The sequence below is a fragment of the Lethenteron reissneri genome, chromosome 2 (assembly GCF_015708825.2).
Source record: "Lethenteron reissneri isolate LAM-NWPU_2019-01 chromosome 2, ASM1570882v1, whole genome shotgun sequence".
In the NCBI taxonomy this organism is placed as follows: Eukaryota; Metazoa; Chordata; class Hyperoartia; order Petromyzontiformes; family Petromyzontidae; genus Lethenteron; species Lethenteron reissneri.
In genome coordinates, this window is record NC_083780.1 from 13940757 (window position 1) to 13956080 (window position 15324).

The 15324-nt window shown below is 48.6% G+C and overlaps 1 protein-coding gene across 1 annotated transcript; it reads left to right on the plus strand.

The window, feature by feature from the left end:
* Positions 1–540: 540 nt before the first annotated feature.
* LOC133340940 (UBX domain-containing protein 7-like) lies at positions 541–14701 on the plus strand. The gene is given in 14 exon segments (XM_061549451.1): positions 541–695; positions 4549–4831; positions 5279–5346; positions 6359–6424; positions 7171–7283; positions 8459–8605; positions 9050–9140; positions 9397–9521; positions 10301–10363; positions 10973–11074; positions 11502–11525; positions 11527–11641; positions 12337–12416; positions 13191–14701. Coding segments are annotated over 14 exon segments (1518 nt in total). The 5' UTR covers positions 541–616; the 3' UTR covers positions 13353–14701.
* The last annotated feature ends 623 nt before the right edge of the window (positions 14702–15324 follow it).

Below are 15324 nucleotides of genomic sequence, written 5' to 3' on the forward strand. Positions count from 1 at the left end.
AGTGGGGCGGGGGTCAGTGGAGCGGGGGGGCAGTGGGGGGTCAGTGGGGCGGGGGGGGGCAGTGGGGCGGGGGGGGCAGTTGGGCGGTGGGGGGCAGTGGGGTGGGGGGCAGTGGGGCGGGGGGGGGGGCAGTGGGACGGGGGGCAGTGGGACGGGGGGGTGGGCAGTGGGGTGGGGGGGCAGTGGGGCGGGGGGGCAGTGGGGGTCAGTGGGGCGGGGGGGAGCAGTGGGGTGGGGGGGCAGTTGGGCGGTGGGGGGAGCAGTGGGGTGGGGGGGCAGTGGGGCGGGGGGGCAGTGGGGGGACCAGTGGGGTGGGGGGAGCAGTGGGGTGGGGGGGGCAGTTGGGCGGTGGGGGGGCAGTTGGGCGGTGGGGGGGCAGTGGGGTGGGGGGGGCAGTTGGGCAGGGCAGTTGGGCGGGGGGGGGGGGCAGTGGGGGGGCAGTGGGGCGGGGGGGGGCAGTGGGGCAGTGGGGTGGGGGGCAGTTGGGCGGGGGAGGGGCAGTGGGGCGGGGGGTAAACCGCGCGCTCCGCCCTCACGCTCCGATTGGCCGCGCGCGACCTCTCGCCACGTGACGGAGCGCGGGCCAATCGGCGCGTCCGGCGAGCAGCGCGCGACCATGGCGGCGTCGTCGTCTCCCGCCAGCGGCGACGCGGAGTCGCTGGGCGCCATGGTGGGCGACTTCTGCGCGATCACCGGTAACGGAATCCCATCGCTCGCCGACACCCAACATCGCTTATCGTCTCTGGTCGTAGTCTTTTTAAAAATAATCAGCATAGCGAGTGAAGTCGAACGGTAGCATCTTTGTTTATTTTCGAAATATTTAAAATTTTTTTTACCTCAGGCCTCTGCTACTCCGACCGTGGTGGCGTAATCAACGTCTTTGGTGGTGGCGGTTGTTGTTGTTGCTGCTGTTGTTGCTGTCGTTGTACACACAATGTAACAGTGATAGTTGTTTCGGGACTATCGTTCAAGGTGTTATTTATTCGCGGCACTGACGGTGATTAAGTTTTGAGAAGAGTTGATGTCAATGTTGTTGATGTGTCAGGCGGGGGTTGCGAATGTTGACTTGATCAGTCAAAGTATTTAATAATAATTTTTACGATAGGCTTATAATGATCAGCTTGCTCGTTTCTGTCAGATATATCTAACATTTATGCAGGCATTATGTTTAGCATTGTAGCCTACGATAGATATGTATGCGTGTGTATTTAGATTTGGTTGTGTGGCAAGTGCAGAATTTAGATTTAAGTTTTCGTAACAATATTTTTTACGTGGATTTTATAAGCTCATTATTTTTCGTAATTACTTATGAATGATAACTTTTAAGTACTGATAAAACCTCCAGTCCAAACCATCCACAAATGTTTAAAGTTAACAATATGAAGCAGTAATCTCGATGGTGCAGATAAAACGAGCACCACTTTACAGGAAGTCGACGGTGGTCGTCTCTTGAATGTACGAGGCCCGGGCATGGAAATGTGGAATGGCGTTTCTGGCAAAATGCTGTTTGTTTACGCAGTAAAAGTTTGACCTTAAATAATTAAGTATCAGAGCCTGGCATATTGTTAAGAATTCACACCGACTATCATCTTCATTCCTCTTGCTAGGTCAGTAAAATAAGTACTACTTTGTGGATTTATACAACACTGCAAGGACAGCAACTATCTTTGCAATTAAGCAAGAATGTGTAATTTTCAACAACTGGTTCGAAATCAGCAATGGTTAATCATATACGATGATGAGACCCTGTGTAGAATGTATACCCCCACCGTGCATAACAGGTGCTATAGGCTGGTGGGGGGACATGTGGTGGGCAGCAGAGTTCAGTGTGCCTCCCCGCTCTTACCACCCCACATTTGCCCAGCGTGGTGGAATATTGTGCTCATCCAGCAGTGGATTGATGGCTCATGGAAATCAAGCATGGTTGAGATTCTGATTGATTATGAATGACTGACCTCTGGCACAGGAATGTGGAATTTGCACCACATGGTTGGAAAGCAGTCAATATTATTATCAATCCCCTGCTGGGTGACTGCCACACAGGTCAGTTTGGCAGAAATTAAGCACTCACCTCTGTTTAGTGAGAAACCATAAAACTTACTTAAATACAGGAGAACCTTGCATGTGCAACTTGCCGGGGGGACATGTATTGGCAGGTAATTGAAAAGGTTAGATGTGTGAACAATCTGATAATTATAGAATATTACAATTAAACACGAGGCAAATACTGCACTGGTGGATATTTAATTGATGAATGCAGATATGTGATGGATTGGATATGCAACTGAATGTACAGTACAGAAATCTAAACTGTGTTCGCACTCTACATAATAAATGTTTAACATTTATTTTATTCTGAACGATTTTGTTCTTGCACGTTTACTCGGCACTTGATTTCGATTTCCGGCCACAGCTAACATCAGTGGCGAGTGATATCTGAACTAGTCTTGAAAATCCCTTTCACCAACTATAATGACCGACACGGCGATGTATGGTCAAACAACGGCAATGATCGAAAAGGTGTGTGAGGAAGCCAGAATTTAGCCGCACATTGATAATGGGCTGTACGTTTGTATGTATTTACTAGGCATGTAATGGACGCTTCAATCTATTAAATAAGATCGATTCTAGCAATTATGCAGACTAATGAACAAACAAAAATTGAGACGGGTATTACAATCTGAACAAGCAGAATGGCAGAATTAATTAAAACGTATATGATTATAAAATTCAATCGCAATCATGAACGTGACAATTCATTGAATAACTAGGGGGAGGTGTCAGTGATTTGTATCATGCCTCCTGTTTACCCCACCTCTCCCTTGCTTGGACATATTTTCTTAATGTATCCTAACCCGCTTTCAAATAAAGAACCTACTGTTACTGGTGTGTGTGTACAACGCAATGGTGTGTGTTTTTGCCTCACTTTCCCTCTCTCTGTTCCTCATTGTTAGCATTGTATCTGTATTTGTCTGTGCTTGCATTTCTATTGATATGATTTACTCTGTGGGCGAGCGTAGCTGTTTCTGTAGCTGTTTGTGACAGTGTATGTGTGGAGGGGCCTCCACTCGGACGACTCCGCCTTCAATGAGTACCGACCGCTGTGCATTAATATCAGCACTGGAGAGACACACGACTGCCAACATACTCCCCACCACACCACCCCCTTGTGTGTTGTGCCGACCTTAATAGGTGCTTGCAAACAGCACTTGCCCCAACCGCCTGTATTGCTACGAAGGGAAATGTTGTCTTTTGTGTGTTTGGTGATGCAGAGTGTTGTACGTAGCAGTACATACCTGTTGAACTGGGCTTTATCCCTGGCCATGATATATACAACAGTACTTACGAGGCCTAGGGATACGTGAGGCATCCAGCCTGGATGAGCCCAGGGCAGCCAAAGCCTAAAGCACCAAACAGATAAGGCCAGCCAACCAGGAGGGTTCAGGGTATCCAGGACAGATGAGGGCGAGAGAAGCTGCATGACAGCAAACAGAACCGGGGCAAATGAGACCCAGGGGAAGATGTGGGAGGAGTTGCGGTCCAAATGAATCCCACTGATAATGCCAATTATATTAAGAGGAAACCCTTTTTTTCAGGAGGGTCCTGCTTCATTGGGATGTTTGGTCAATTCTATTAGTTAATGGCTTTTTGTTGGAGGAAACCAGAGCAGACTAAGAATACAGTACCTACTAGACTTACCAAGGGGTGAACATAGCACTGGCTTCTGTCCGCACACTGCAGCCCCATGCCTGCAACACTCGATAAGTCCTGTCTTAACAAGCCTCAATTTTGCGTAGCATCTGGCTTCTCGTGATAGTGGGCATATTCAAGGATGGATATGGCTGTAGACTAAATCAATAAGGAATAGAATCATGCAAATGCAGGACTTTGGATTGCTTTCCACCGTGCTTTTATGCTCGGGAGTTTTTAAATAACGATATGTATTCAAACCGCATACAGAGATCATGTCACAAGCCACATGCCATTGTGAGATAATGACCCAAGGCGAATCCGTTTAGCGGAGGATTTTGTCTTCAAAGTTTTTGGGGAAGCCTCTAATCAATCCAGCCATTTTTTGTAGGGCAGATCAGTAATAGCAATGCAACTTTATCCTAAAGTTTTCCGAATTTGATTGTCTTTACAATGGTTATCGTGCCTTAACATTTCAGACAGACAAAGCTGATACATTCAAGCTTTCATCAACGTGTTATTAATAATCAAAGGTCTGGTATCTGAACCTTGTTACAACTATATTTGATATATTCTGCAGTTCGATGGTTGTGCCATCATTTACTTAATTGTTTATGCCAGTGGTTGCTCATTTATGTCATTAGTGTCTCAATAATAAAGAAATGTCTGGTGTCTGAAACTCATTCCCATTCCTCCCTCACCCTCCCTGATGAACCATATCTGCTTGTCCCCTCCTTCATGGCCTGTTTTGCTGGTTCCCTACCCCTCCCTGGTGATCTGTTCTTACTGGTTACCTCCCACCATCCTGATTATCTATTTCTGTGTGCTCTCTCCCCCCTCCCTGATGTTGAGTTGCAGGTGCATCTCAGGATGTGGCGCTACACATGCTGGAGGCGTGCGGCAATGAGTTGCACACGGCCGTCACCATGTTCCTCGACGGCGGCGCAGGCTCCGTGCCCACGGCCGCTGCCTCCCCGCTGGATGCCGCACACGGTCCCCCCGGCTCGTCGCGCTCGCATTCGCGGTCGCACACGCACGGGAGGGTGCACGCACCGCGCGCGCGACACGCCCTCAGCACCGCCACCGCGGCCACCATCGGCGCCGCGGCTGGCACGTCGCAACAGGCGGAAGACCTCGACGGGTGAGCGGGGCAACCGATTGGGCACGATTATCGGTTGATATCATGCGATGTTGGTTGCTCCATTGGTTGTGCTGTATATTGTTCAAATCTTTGGATGTTTTATTGTTTCGCACACTTGATTGAGTTCTGTAGGTAGCTCCAGCTTTCGGTTGCTCAATTGATTGATTTCTTGATTTCTTGATCGATTGTGCTGTGTGTGTGTGCACTTGCATTTACAGTATATGCTTTTATTTACCCGGTGACCTTCAATTCTGCTCACAGCCAACATCAGTGACAAATATGTGAACCGTTACTCAGCCTCTCCTAGGTGGCCTTGAATTATTACCTGGTGCTTTGTGTCAATATCCGCTTTGGGGACAGAATTTTCCCCAACAGCGTGTATGGATATACAGGTTGTGTGAGTGTGTATACGTGTCCCTGTGCGTCCGTGTGCACCTGTGTATGTAGAGGGGAGGTGCGGGCACCCATCCCACAGAAACAGGAGGTGCTGGTGGATCCAGAACCCATCTTTGGGGGTGAGTCCAGGGCAGTTTCCACTCCTCAGCCAGTTAGGCCACAGGCTCGCTGGAGAAATGCCACCATTGCATTAAGCGTTATGCCCAGCAAGCTGTCTCTGCTTTGGCGGGAAAATTCTAATGAATAATCAGATACCTTTACAAATTCGTTGCTTTACTATTATGGGACTTATTTTGGCATCCTGCTTCTCCCTGACAAAAGTTTCATTGATACGTTATTCCCTCCTGACTCAGGAGTGTAATATTTCACACCTCAAGTAATTTGATGAAAAGTGACAATTTTAGTCAACAATAGATTATTTTTAGCCACATTTTTGCTTTTTGATTTCTTTTGTCTTCCATAATATTTCGTCTTGTTTGTACAATTTTGTTCATTGCATTTACCTAAATGTATCACCATATGATTTGCATAATGCTGCATCGATTCATAATGTAACATTGTATCTAAAACATTCAATTGTGTGTATGAGAATCCATTATTGTCACTTTAAGATCAAATCACTTGGAAAGCAGGGTTAAACCTAAAACAGTTTTTATAGGCTTCTGTGGAGCTACGTTCTGGGCAGCAGAGGGCAGTGCATAAACATACATTGTGTGCAGTACTCTACTTCTGTGCTGCCGCTTAAATGCTCCTCACCTTAAGCCTCCACTGATCCGCATGGTGAAGTAAGGAAAAGGTATCCTCTACAATCTGCACGGCATAGGGGAGGCCCTCATCCAGCAGTAGATTGACAAAAAGGGCTGTATATGTGCACGTGTTACATTTAGACCAATGGAGTTAGCAACATTTTACAAACGAGATGTAAAAAGCATAAGTATCGATTCAAGGAAGTCTATAAAATCACGGCAATCTAAACGGTTACATTCTGTAAAAATCTATGGGTGGATGGGGGTCAATTGCCACATGCTTACTGTGCCCCTCCACTGGCTGAGAAACCCCCTGCGGTTGTAAAAGCGGCTTCCATCAATGCCAGGGCATGTGACGTTTGTGTCTCCCTCTTTGACGTTTCAGCCCCCAAGCGAAGCCGACTCTCGCAGTCGGTGTTCGACGGATTCCGAGACTTCCAGACCGAAGCGAGTAAGTACAAAAACTCGCTCGCTCTTTCACTCGCTCGCCGTGCTCCATTGCGTTTTCATCGCAGCGTCATAACTGTAACAGCCTCATTACTGTCATGAACAGTAACCGTGGGAGTGTCAGCATCATCATCAGCAACAGCAGTAGTATTGTTGGAATCAGCAGCAGAAGTAGCAAAAGTAGGAGTGTGATGCATCATCATCTGCAGCAGTAGCACTAGAATGGTCACTTCTCAACACAAGAATTGTTAAGTGCTGTGAGGCAGATGTCGGCATGGTGGCAGTTGGTTGTCAGGTGGCATTTGGAAGTTGCTGGGTGCCAGTTAGCAAGTTGAGGTTAGCTGCTGCTTCTTGGCAGTTATCAGGCGGCTCAGTGGTAGAGGAAGCGGCCTGCAATCAGGAAAGTCAAGAGTGGTTGTCCTATGGATAGACTTGCATCTGCCATAGGAATGTGAAATTACACCACTTGCTCAGGGCTGTACATAGCAGATGAGCACTGCCTCAATACTTATTTGAGTAAGAAAATTGAGTTATGGGTTATTGAGTACCAGGTGGCGGTCAGTGGTTGCTCAGTGGCGGATAGAGTAAAATTTGGCAATTGGAAGTTGCGCAGTGGTCATTGCTGTGTCACAGTTGTCAAGTAGCAGATCTTGGTTGCTTGGTGGCAGTTTCTAGGTTGCAGGTAGTGGTTACCAGGAAACGGTTGCAGTTGACGTGTTGCGGTGGGTAACTCACCGTTGCTCTCCACAGTCAGGCAGGAGCAGGAGCTTCTGAACGGTGGAGCAGTCGATAGGAGGTTAAAGACGCTCGCCGACCTCTTCAGACCGCCCATCGACCTCATGCACAAGGGCACCTTCGAGACGGTGAGTTAGGGGCAAAGGGGGGAGTGGCATTGTGAGGAGCCACTTGATGCACAAAAGTCATTGTGTAGTGATGCTGAAATGATTACTAATTTTATGGAAGTCTGTTCGTTACAGTGATTTGGTTTGTATAGAGCTGTTCAGTTAAGTGGCTTCATCTGTTTTCTTAGATGTCCCTCTGTTGAAATGGCTTCATTTGTATAAAATATAGATTTTTTTCATCATGCCAACTTCATGAATTTTCATCGAGATTTATAAATAAAAAATACTATTTTCAAAGAGGTCTGTTCATTCATTTGGGAGTCATTCACTTTCTTACATTGCTAATGCTTTCATCTCAAAGCCTGACAAAGACACTCTTAGGATTGTTATTGTGCATTGCTTAAACAAGTAGGTTAATAAATACATGCATCTCTTCCAGGAGGATCCAGCATTGGGATGTTTGGCCTTTTCCAAATTGTTACTCTCACCGAGCCAGTCAAAGGCACCCTTAGGATTCATAGGGTTAGTCTGCAATTGAGAAGGCTGTGTGGCTCAAAGGTCCAGAGTGCTGAGTTTGCACCATTCAGATCCTGGGTTCGAATCCCAAAAATTGCCTGTGATGAAACCAATTTTTCAAGTGTAGTGAGGTAAAGTTGGCTTGGTCACCATTGGCTGTACAAAATAAAACATCAACGTAGACTTGGTTTTTCCCTTGATTTGGTCAAATTAAATCTCTCGGTGTCAAAGATATCAGTGTTACTGTCATGCAATAAACATTACTCTCAGTGGAAGGGCGAGTGGGAAATTCCTGTCACTTAGTTTGTGAATCGGAAGCAATCTCAGTGGTAACTCTGTGGTGTCCGCTTGTGTGGGCCGACCATGGCTTGCCGTGTTGTAGCCATGGGCCTGCGAGGTGGCCAGGAGATGGCATTGCTGAGTGTTATCGCTCGGTGCGTGTGGTGGGTTTTCTCCAGTTTATCCATTTTCCTCACACGTGAAGCCAAACGCGAATAGAGTTGGCCAAACATCCCAAGGTAGCAGGACCTTCCTGAACAGGAGTCTCCTGACAAGGCGCCAATATCACAAGCAGGATCAAATTGGGGAAGAAGATAATATGTAAAGAGAATTGGGTGGCACTGCTTACATTCTTTACTCCTTGCCCTTTTCCCACCATGAATGCGCACTGGGCTCGGCAGGCAAAGAAGACGGGGCAGTCGCAGCGCAAGTGGCTCATGGTGAATATCCAAAATGTGCAGGACTTCTCCTGCCAGTGTCTCAACCGCGACGTGTGGAGCCACGAGGCAGTCAAGGCTGTCATCCGTGAGCACTTCATCTTCTGGCAGGTGAGGCCACTGCACCCAATCACAGTTGCTCACATGCTGGAGCTCTCTCTCGATAAATGTACACCTCACTCATTCGCTTGCTTAGTCCATTTAAGCCCCTTTCTAGATCTGTCACTTGCATGAATGCTCACCCATTCGTCTTATAGATAGCTCAGTGTCTACCCATTTGGTCACCCAATTTCTCACCCCTCGTTCAGTCACACGACCTATAGCTTGATCACTTGCCTCATGATTTAATCATTCATCTTTCCCTGATCACTCACGTCTTTCATTACTCACTTGCAGCTCTTTCACTTTACACTCATGGTCTCATCTGATTGCTCACACGACCCCCCCCCCCCCCCACCGTTGCTCATTCATATCCTGATTTCTCTCATCTTTGTACACGTGCGCTAACATGCCTTAATGCGTTTGTTTGCATCGCCGGTGTGTTTGCCCGTTCAGGTTTATCACGACAGTGAGGAGGGGCAGAGGTACATGCAGTTCTACAAGCTGACGGAATTCCCATACGTGTCCGTGCTTGACCCTAGGACAGGCAAGCGTGCAATATGCCCACATGCGCAACTATTAACGCATTCACACATGCAAAGACACACCCACCGCTATTAACACATATGCGCACAAACAGCGTTAACATGTACACACGGCGCTTCGGATTGCAAGTGGTGGTGGCGGCATCTTAGAGGAGGCCTTCATCCAGCAGGCGGATTTGACCGTGCCTGCTGATGATGAATGGTTAGCGGTGTGAGCCTGGTGCCGACTGTTTTTGTTTTCCACGTGCGCACACGCAGGGGAGAAACTCCTCGAGTGCCATCGGCTCGACGCCAACTCGCTGCTTGAGCTCGTCACCGAGTTCCTATCCACGTACAACCTCAACGAGGCCTCACCGGGGAAACCAAAGAAACGCTCGCGCACGGTAACTTCGCCACTCTCTCGGCACTGTTCAACCAGGAGACACTCGCTGGGTCTCGAAAGACCCTTCATCAGGAGGGTCCCACTAAGATTTTGCAGCGGGGGCGACGATTGTTATTCGTTTCCCACTAACTTTTCAAATTTGGCATATTTTGGATTGTGATACCAGCACACAATGGCCGACTGTTTTTAGAATAATGTTGCGGGATCTTTTAACTTTTAACGACCGCTGTGAGGCTGGTGGCACGTTTTACGGTTAATACACGCACAGGGGTGCAATTGGCGGACTGTACCTCAGTAAATCTGGCTCGGATGATCAAATCGGTGATGGGACAACCTGCGATGGGCAAGTTTTTGGTGTATATTAAGTAACGATGGTGATGAGAACATGGCACGGATGTCTTCAATACGATGGTTGTTAAATAAAAACAAATTTCATCGAATGTTGATTCCAGAAGTCATGGAATCCACATTTGTTTAAGGGTCTTCCAAAAGCCCCCAATATTTGCAGGACACGTTATATATCTGCCCACGGTACATCGAAGATGCTCTGGAACCACAAGGAGGAAATGTCATTGTTTGGATCGTTGCACTAAACTTGATTATTGTTGCTTACGTAAATAGCACCGTTGTTCTCCTGTGTCACCCAGTAAAAACTGCCAAGTCTAGACCAGGCATTATTAATTATGCTTCTCTCTGGGTTACGCGTGTCTGCTTCATTGTGATATCCCCACAACACGCACACACCACGTGACGCCCTCCCATCTGGGCCTGTTCTCCCAGGCGAGCCTGATAGATGCTAGCGAGGACAGTCAGCTGGAAGCCGCTATTCAGGCTTCACTTCAGGTGAGTGTGGGCCTCGCAGCGATGGCTGTCGCATGGTTTAATCGCGCATGCTTCTTTACATTGGGGGCTGAACAAGAATCGTTTGGGTTGTCAGCCAATTTGGCGGGTTTGCTTCCGCAACTCCCATTAGCACTGGATGGCTTAGTATCGGTGCGAAAGAAGTTCAATGTACATGTATACCAAGTTATGTTGTGTCTTTAAGTAATGCCGTGCCATTCAGAGTTTTGACGAATTGCCTTGTGTGGTACGTAAAATTGTCATGTCACGCCGAATCACATCATGCCTCGTCAAGTCGCACTAGTGTGTAATGCCAAGTTATGTCTTGCTCTGCCTTGTCGAGCGATGCTCTGTTTTCCCGAGTTATTCCATATCTTACCGAGTTTTGCCTTGCGTCTTTGGCAAGTCATGCTGTATCTTTCTAATTCTTGCCGTGTCTCACGAAGTCATGTCTCACCAAGCCGAGTCATGCTTTGTGTTACCGAGCCATGCTCTATCTTCTAATTCATGTCGTGTCTTGCGGAGTCATGTCTCACCAAGCCTTGACGAGCGCTGCTGTGTTTTGCCAAGTTGCAACGATCTGTGCTGATTCGGCCGTGCCGGTCCCCCCAGGAGACGCACTACGGGCCGTCGGCCGCCCCCTCTCCTCCCCACTCGTCAGGGGCCCCCTCTGACGATGACAACGACGACGATGACGACGAGATCGACAATGAGGTGCCGTGTGCGCGAGGTGGCGTGTGTGTTTGTACGTGTGTGTGTACGTGTTGATACTTACACGTGCATGTGTGTTGAGTGTCTTCATACCTACATGTGACTGAGCAATTTGTGCGTTTGTATTTGCACTTCAAAGGTACATGTTATGTATGTGCTGTCTGTGTGTGCTTGTGTATTTGCTGCTTGTGCGTACATACGTGTGTGTGTGCACTGTGTGTGCGTACGTACCGCTTGTGCCTGCATGTGTGTGTGTCCTCCCTATGTCTGCATACCTGTGTGTTTATGTGCACTGTGTGCATTCTGTGTGCTGTGTGTGCATACGCGCGTGTGCTGCCTGTGTGCGTGTGCTGCCTGTGTGCATGCCTGCGTGCGTGCGTGCGCCTCCACACTGCGTGCGTGTGTATGCACCGTCTGCGCATAAGTGCAGGTGGCGGAGGGCAGTGCGGGCGGTTGCAGCTCGGACTTGTGAAGACGACGACGACGACGATGAAGACGTCTGCGTCGACTCCACCGAGGGCTCCAACCCGGCGTGGGAGGACAGCGGCAGCGCGGGGGGAGAGGAGAAAGGTGATGGAGCGTGGGGGTGCTCTCTTTATTCGATCAAGAAGCCAGCGCCAGACAGCACACATGCTCGCACACAAATAAGTTATGGGATAGCGAAATATATTTTTGAAAATCTCAACAAACTCGCAATTATTATGACTGACATGTAGCGGAGTAAAAATGTACGTGTACAGGTGCAGCCCTTTGTTAAACCACCACTCGATAAGGGCCTCCGCACGCCATGCGAGTTGTGGGGGTTATTAGATCTCATTTCAACTCCACGGCTCAGTAGGTTGGTGCAAATCACCCCCGTGACCCGCATGGCATGGGTAGGATTTTATGCAGCAGTGGATTGACAAAAATTCTGTACATGGTCATGAAATTGTCTCAGGCTTCAGGTCTCCTGGGCTCATGGTGTGGTGTATGTGCTTGCCGTCCCTGTCGGTGTGTACGTGTTTTATATTTATAGAGCGCCTTCACTCAAGGTGCTTAACGCGGTTTAAAAAAACGGGGTCGTGCAAGGTTGAGGAATGAGTGAACACGATCGAGCGTATTTAGGGGTCACAAAAGGTAAGGGGAGGGATGGGAAGTAGTGGAGGTGCGAAGGGAGGGAAGAGAATGGGAAACAGAGAAGTGTTAAGTTTTAAGAGAGGAATGGAAGGCGGTTAAGGAAGGGGACTGCTCAATGTACGTGTGTACGTGTCTGTCTCTGTCCTCAGGCCCCCAGTCTCGGCTCATGGTTCGATTCCCAGATGGGAAACGCGAGCAGGTGGTGATGGCGGCAGAGGCAACGTTAACGGTGAGTGAGCACAAAGCACGCACGCACCCTAGAGCACACGACAGGTACACAGAGTTCACGCGAATGGCACGCACACTCGAATACACCGCACACTCGAATACACACCACACCCTGCACATAGACACTCTCGCAACATGCACACACCCACATATAGATTCATACGTATGTGCACCACAAAACACACCACGAATATTGTACACACACACACCACATCTCCACTCTTATCTTTAAAACGTGCACAGCATATGCATGCACCACATAGAACCATACTCGTACACCACGAAAACATAAATACACACGTGTACCACCATCACATTTCGCACACACGAATACAAATGTGTACAAACATTAAAAGTACTGACATCGCACACAAACGAAATATGTGCATGTGATGAAGATTCAGCTGTTACTACTTTTGTAAGCCCCACACTCACATACTCACACACTTACACACTCACACACTCACACACTTACACACTCACACACTTACACATGCATAAATCACATACACTAGCAACACTCGTGCACACGCATGCAAATACATGTACACATCTACCTACATATGTGTACATATGCACTCTCTCTCACAAAGACAAAGATCCCCAGACAATGTGTATGTAGCCTTATAGGCTGTTGGGGAAAGTGCTCTTAATGAGCACCAACTACACGTACACTCTTTGGTACGCACACGGATCTCGCGTAGATTCTAACGACAATCCAATCCTCTCCTGCACCGCCCCTCCTCCTGCACCACCCCTCCTCCTGCACCACCAGGCCCTGCTGAGCCTAGTTGAGGCACGCGGTTTCCCAGGCGACCGCTTTGAGCTCGTCACCAACTTCCCACGGCGGAAGCTGGCGGCACTGGGAGGAGACACGACGCTACGGCAGGCAGGCCTCTTCCCCCACGAGACCGTCTTCGTGCAGGAGAGGGTGTGATGGCCTCCATCACGCCTCGTCCTCACCTCATTTCCCATCGTCCCGTCGTTTTTTCCGTTCTCCACAGCGTCCGCCTCGTGGGCTCGGCTCGGTTGTACGATGGAAAAGAAGTATGATGCGTATGCCACCCGTACCATGCCGCCGCTCCCCCGCCCCGTGCTGGCTCGGCTCGGTTGTATGATGGATAGAAATACTCGGCGAGCCGAGGCAACGCAGGGCCCTCGTGGTACGGGTGATTTTTCACCGACTGTTTGCCATGCTGAGCCAGAACTGAATCATCGTACTACGCTAGCCTTGTGACATTGAATCTGGCTTGGGGCAAAACAGGGCCAGCGGTGGTGGGGCTAATGACGCGTTGATTGCGTGGGATGTGAGTCCTGGTCAACTGCGCGACAGCAACGGCACGGCTCACCATCTACAGTGGAAAACAACCAGGGAACCTCCTGAGCCGAGCTGGCTTGGCAGGGTTGTATTGTCGAAAAGAGGTGTGAGAGACAGGGTATGGCTGGCAACACCTCTTTTGCTTCGTTGAATTCCAAGGCAGAGCTGGGGTCGATTGTAATCGGGGCTTCATATTAGCTGGGTCTGTTTGGTTACCAGCCATGTGCCACCTACTCCACTGTCTACCAGCAACCCGGAAATATTGACATTTTAAGTCCTGATCATAATTATGATTACAGCTCTATTGTTTGGCAAGTTTCCAATTACAATCGACCCTCTCCGATTAGCTCGGTTGGCTACGTACGGTGTGAAAGAAGTTCTACATACGTCCAAGGTAATCGGGGTGAGGGAAGACCCAGATAACACAGGTAATGCTGAACATGTAAATGCAGCTTCAGAAACGTTTTGAGTGTTTTTTCTGCCTCGCAAAGTAATCGGTTTACTTGTTTGTGATGTATTTTGGTCACGAGGCCACTCGGCTCATCCTTAGTGAGGAGCAGATAATTCAACCAGCAAGCATAAACATTATTTATTTTTCCACAAGCACGTTAAATCGACAGTTCGCCCACTTATGATAGACAGTAGTGAATGCAATTCGTTACCAATTGCCACAATTGCAATTGTTATCGACCCTAGTTGTGATCCAGTGTCAATGTCATCGCATCTTTCTACCCAAACGAGCGTGAGACACACTCATCTCTTTAGGCTGTTCTTAGACATGGGTGGAAATTACACATTCTCATGGTGGGGCCAAGTTCATCCACGGGATAATCACTCGCGGTGTAACAATGTTGCTTAAAAGTGATTGTGATGCTCACGATATTCGTGCCGCATGATGTTATAAGAAGCACAATGACCGTACGTTGGGTTCATTGGCGGGACAGCTGCAGCCATCCAGAAGTACTGAACATCACGTATGTATTAAAAAAAAGATGATCAAATCATGACCCCTGGCATCATACCAAATCATTGAACCGCGAGACGGGGACAATTCATTACCGAGCTAATAATGTTTTAGCTTCCACCGAGTTGCCCTTATTCCAGGGTAAGAAGTTTCAAAGTCGGAAGCGTGTGCCTGCCTCAATTGGCCAACTCTCATGGGGTGGCTTGCAGGGGCTCATAATGGCTGTGTCGGAGACACTGAGCTGACACCGGTTGAGATCCTGGCTTTTATTATGGATTTTAGCTGCCCAGCCATGATTAATCCACATTCTGAAGTGTATTGAGTTGATGACCTTAGTTCGATCACCGATGACCCGCACACGAACACGTCACGGGAAATGTATTCCAGTGATGGGACAGTTGAATAAAATCTTAGTTTGGCTGCCAAGCACCAACCACCACTCTCTACCGCAGTGCATGTGCGCTAGTGCGGTGCCCCGAGTGTGCTTTGCAAAGCGACGAGCCCTCGATGGCGGGCACGGGAAGGTGCACCATCATGCTGTGTGCGGCTGTAGAGGCATTTGAAGGGATCTCGGTGGTAGTGAGATGATGTCCTTTTCCACACGCCATTCTTTTCACAGGTGATGTT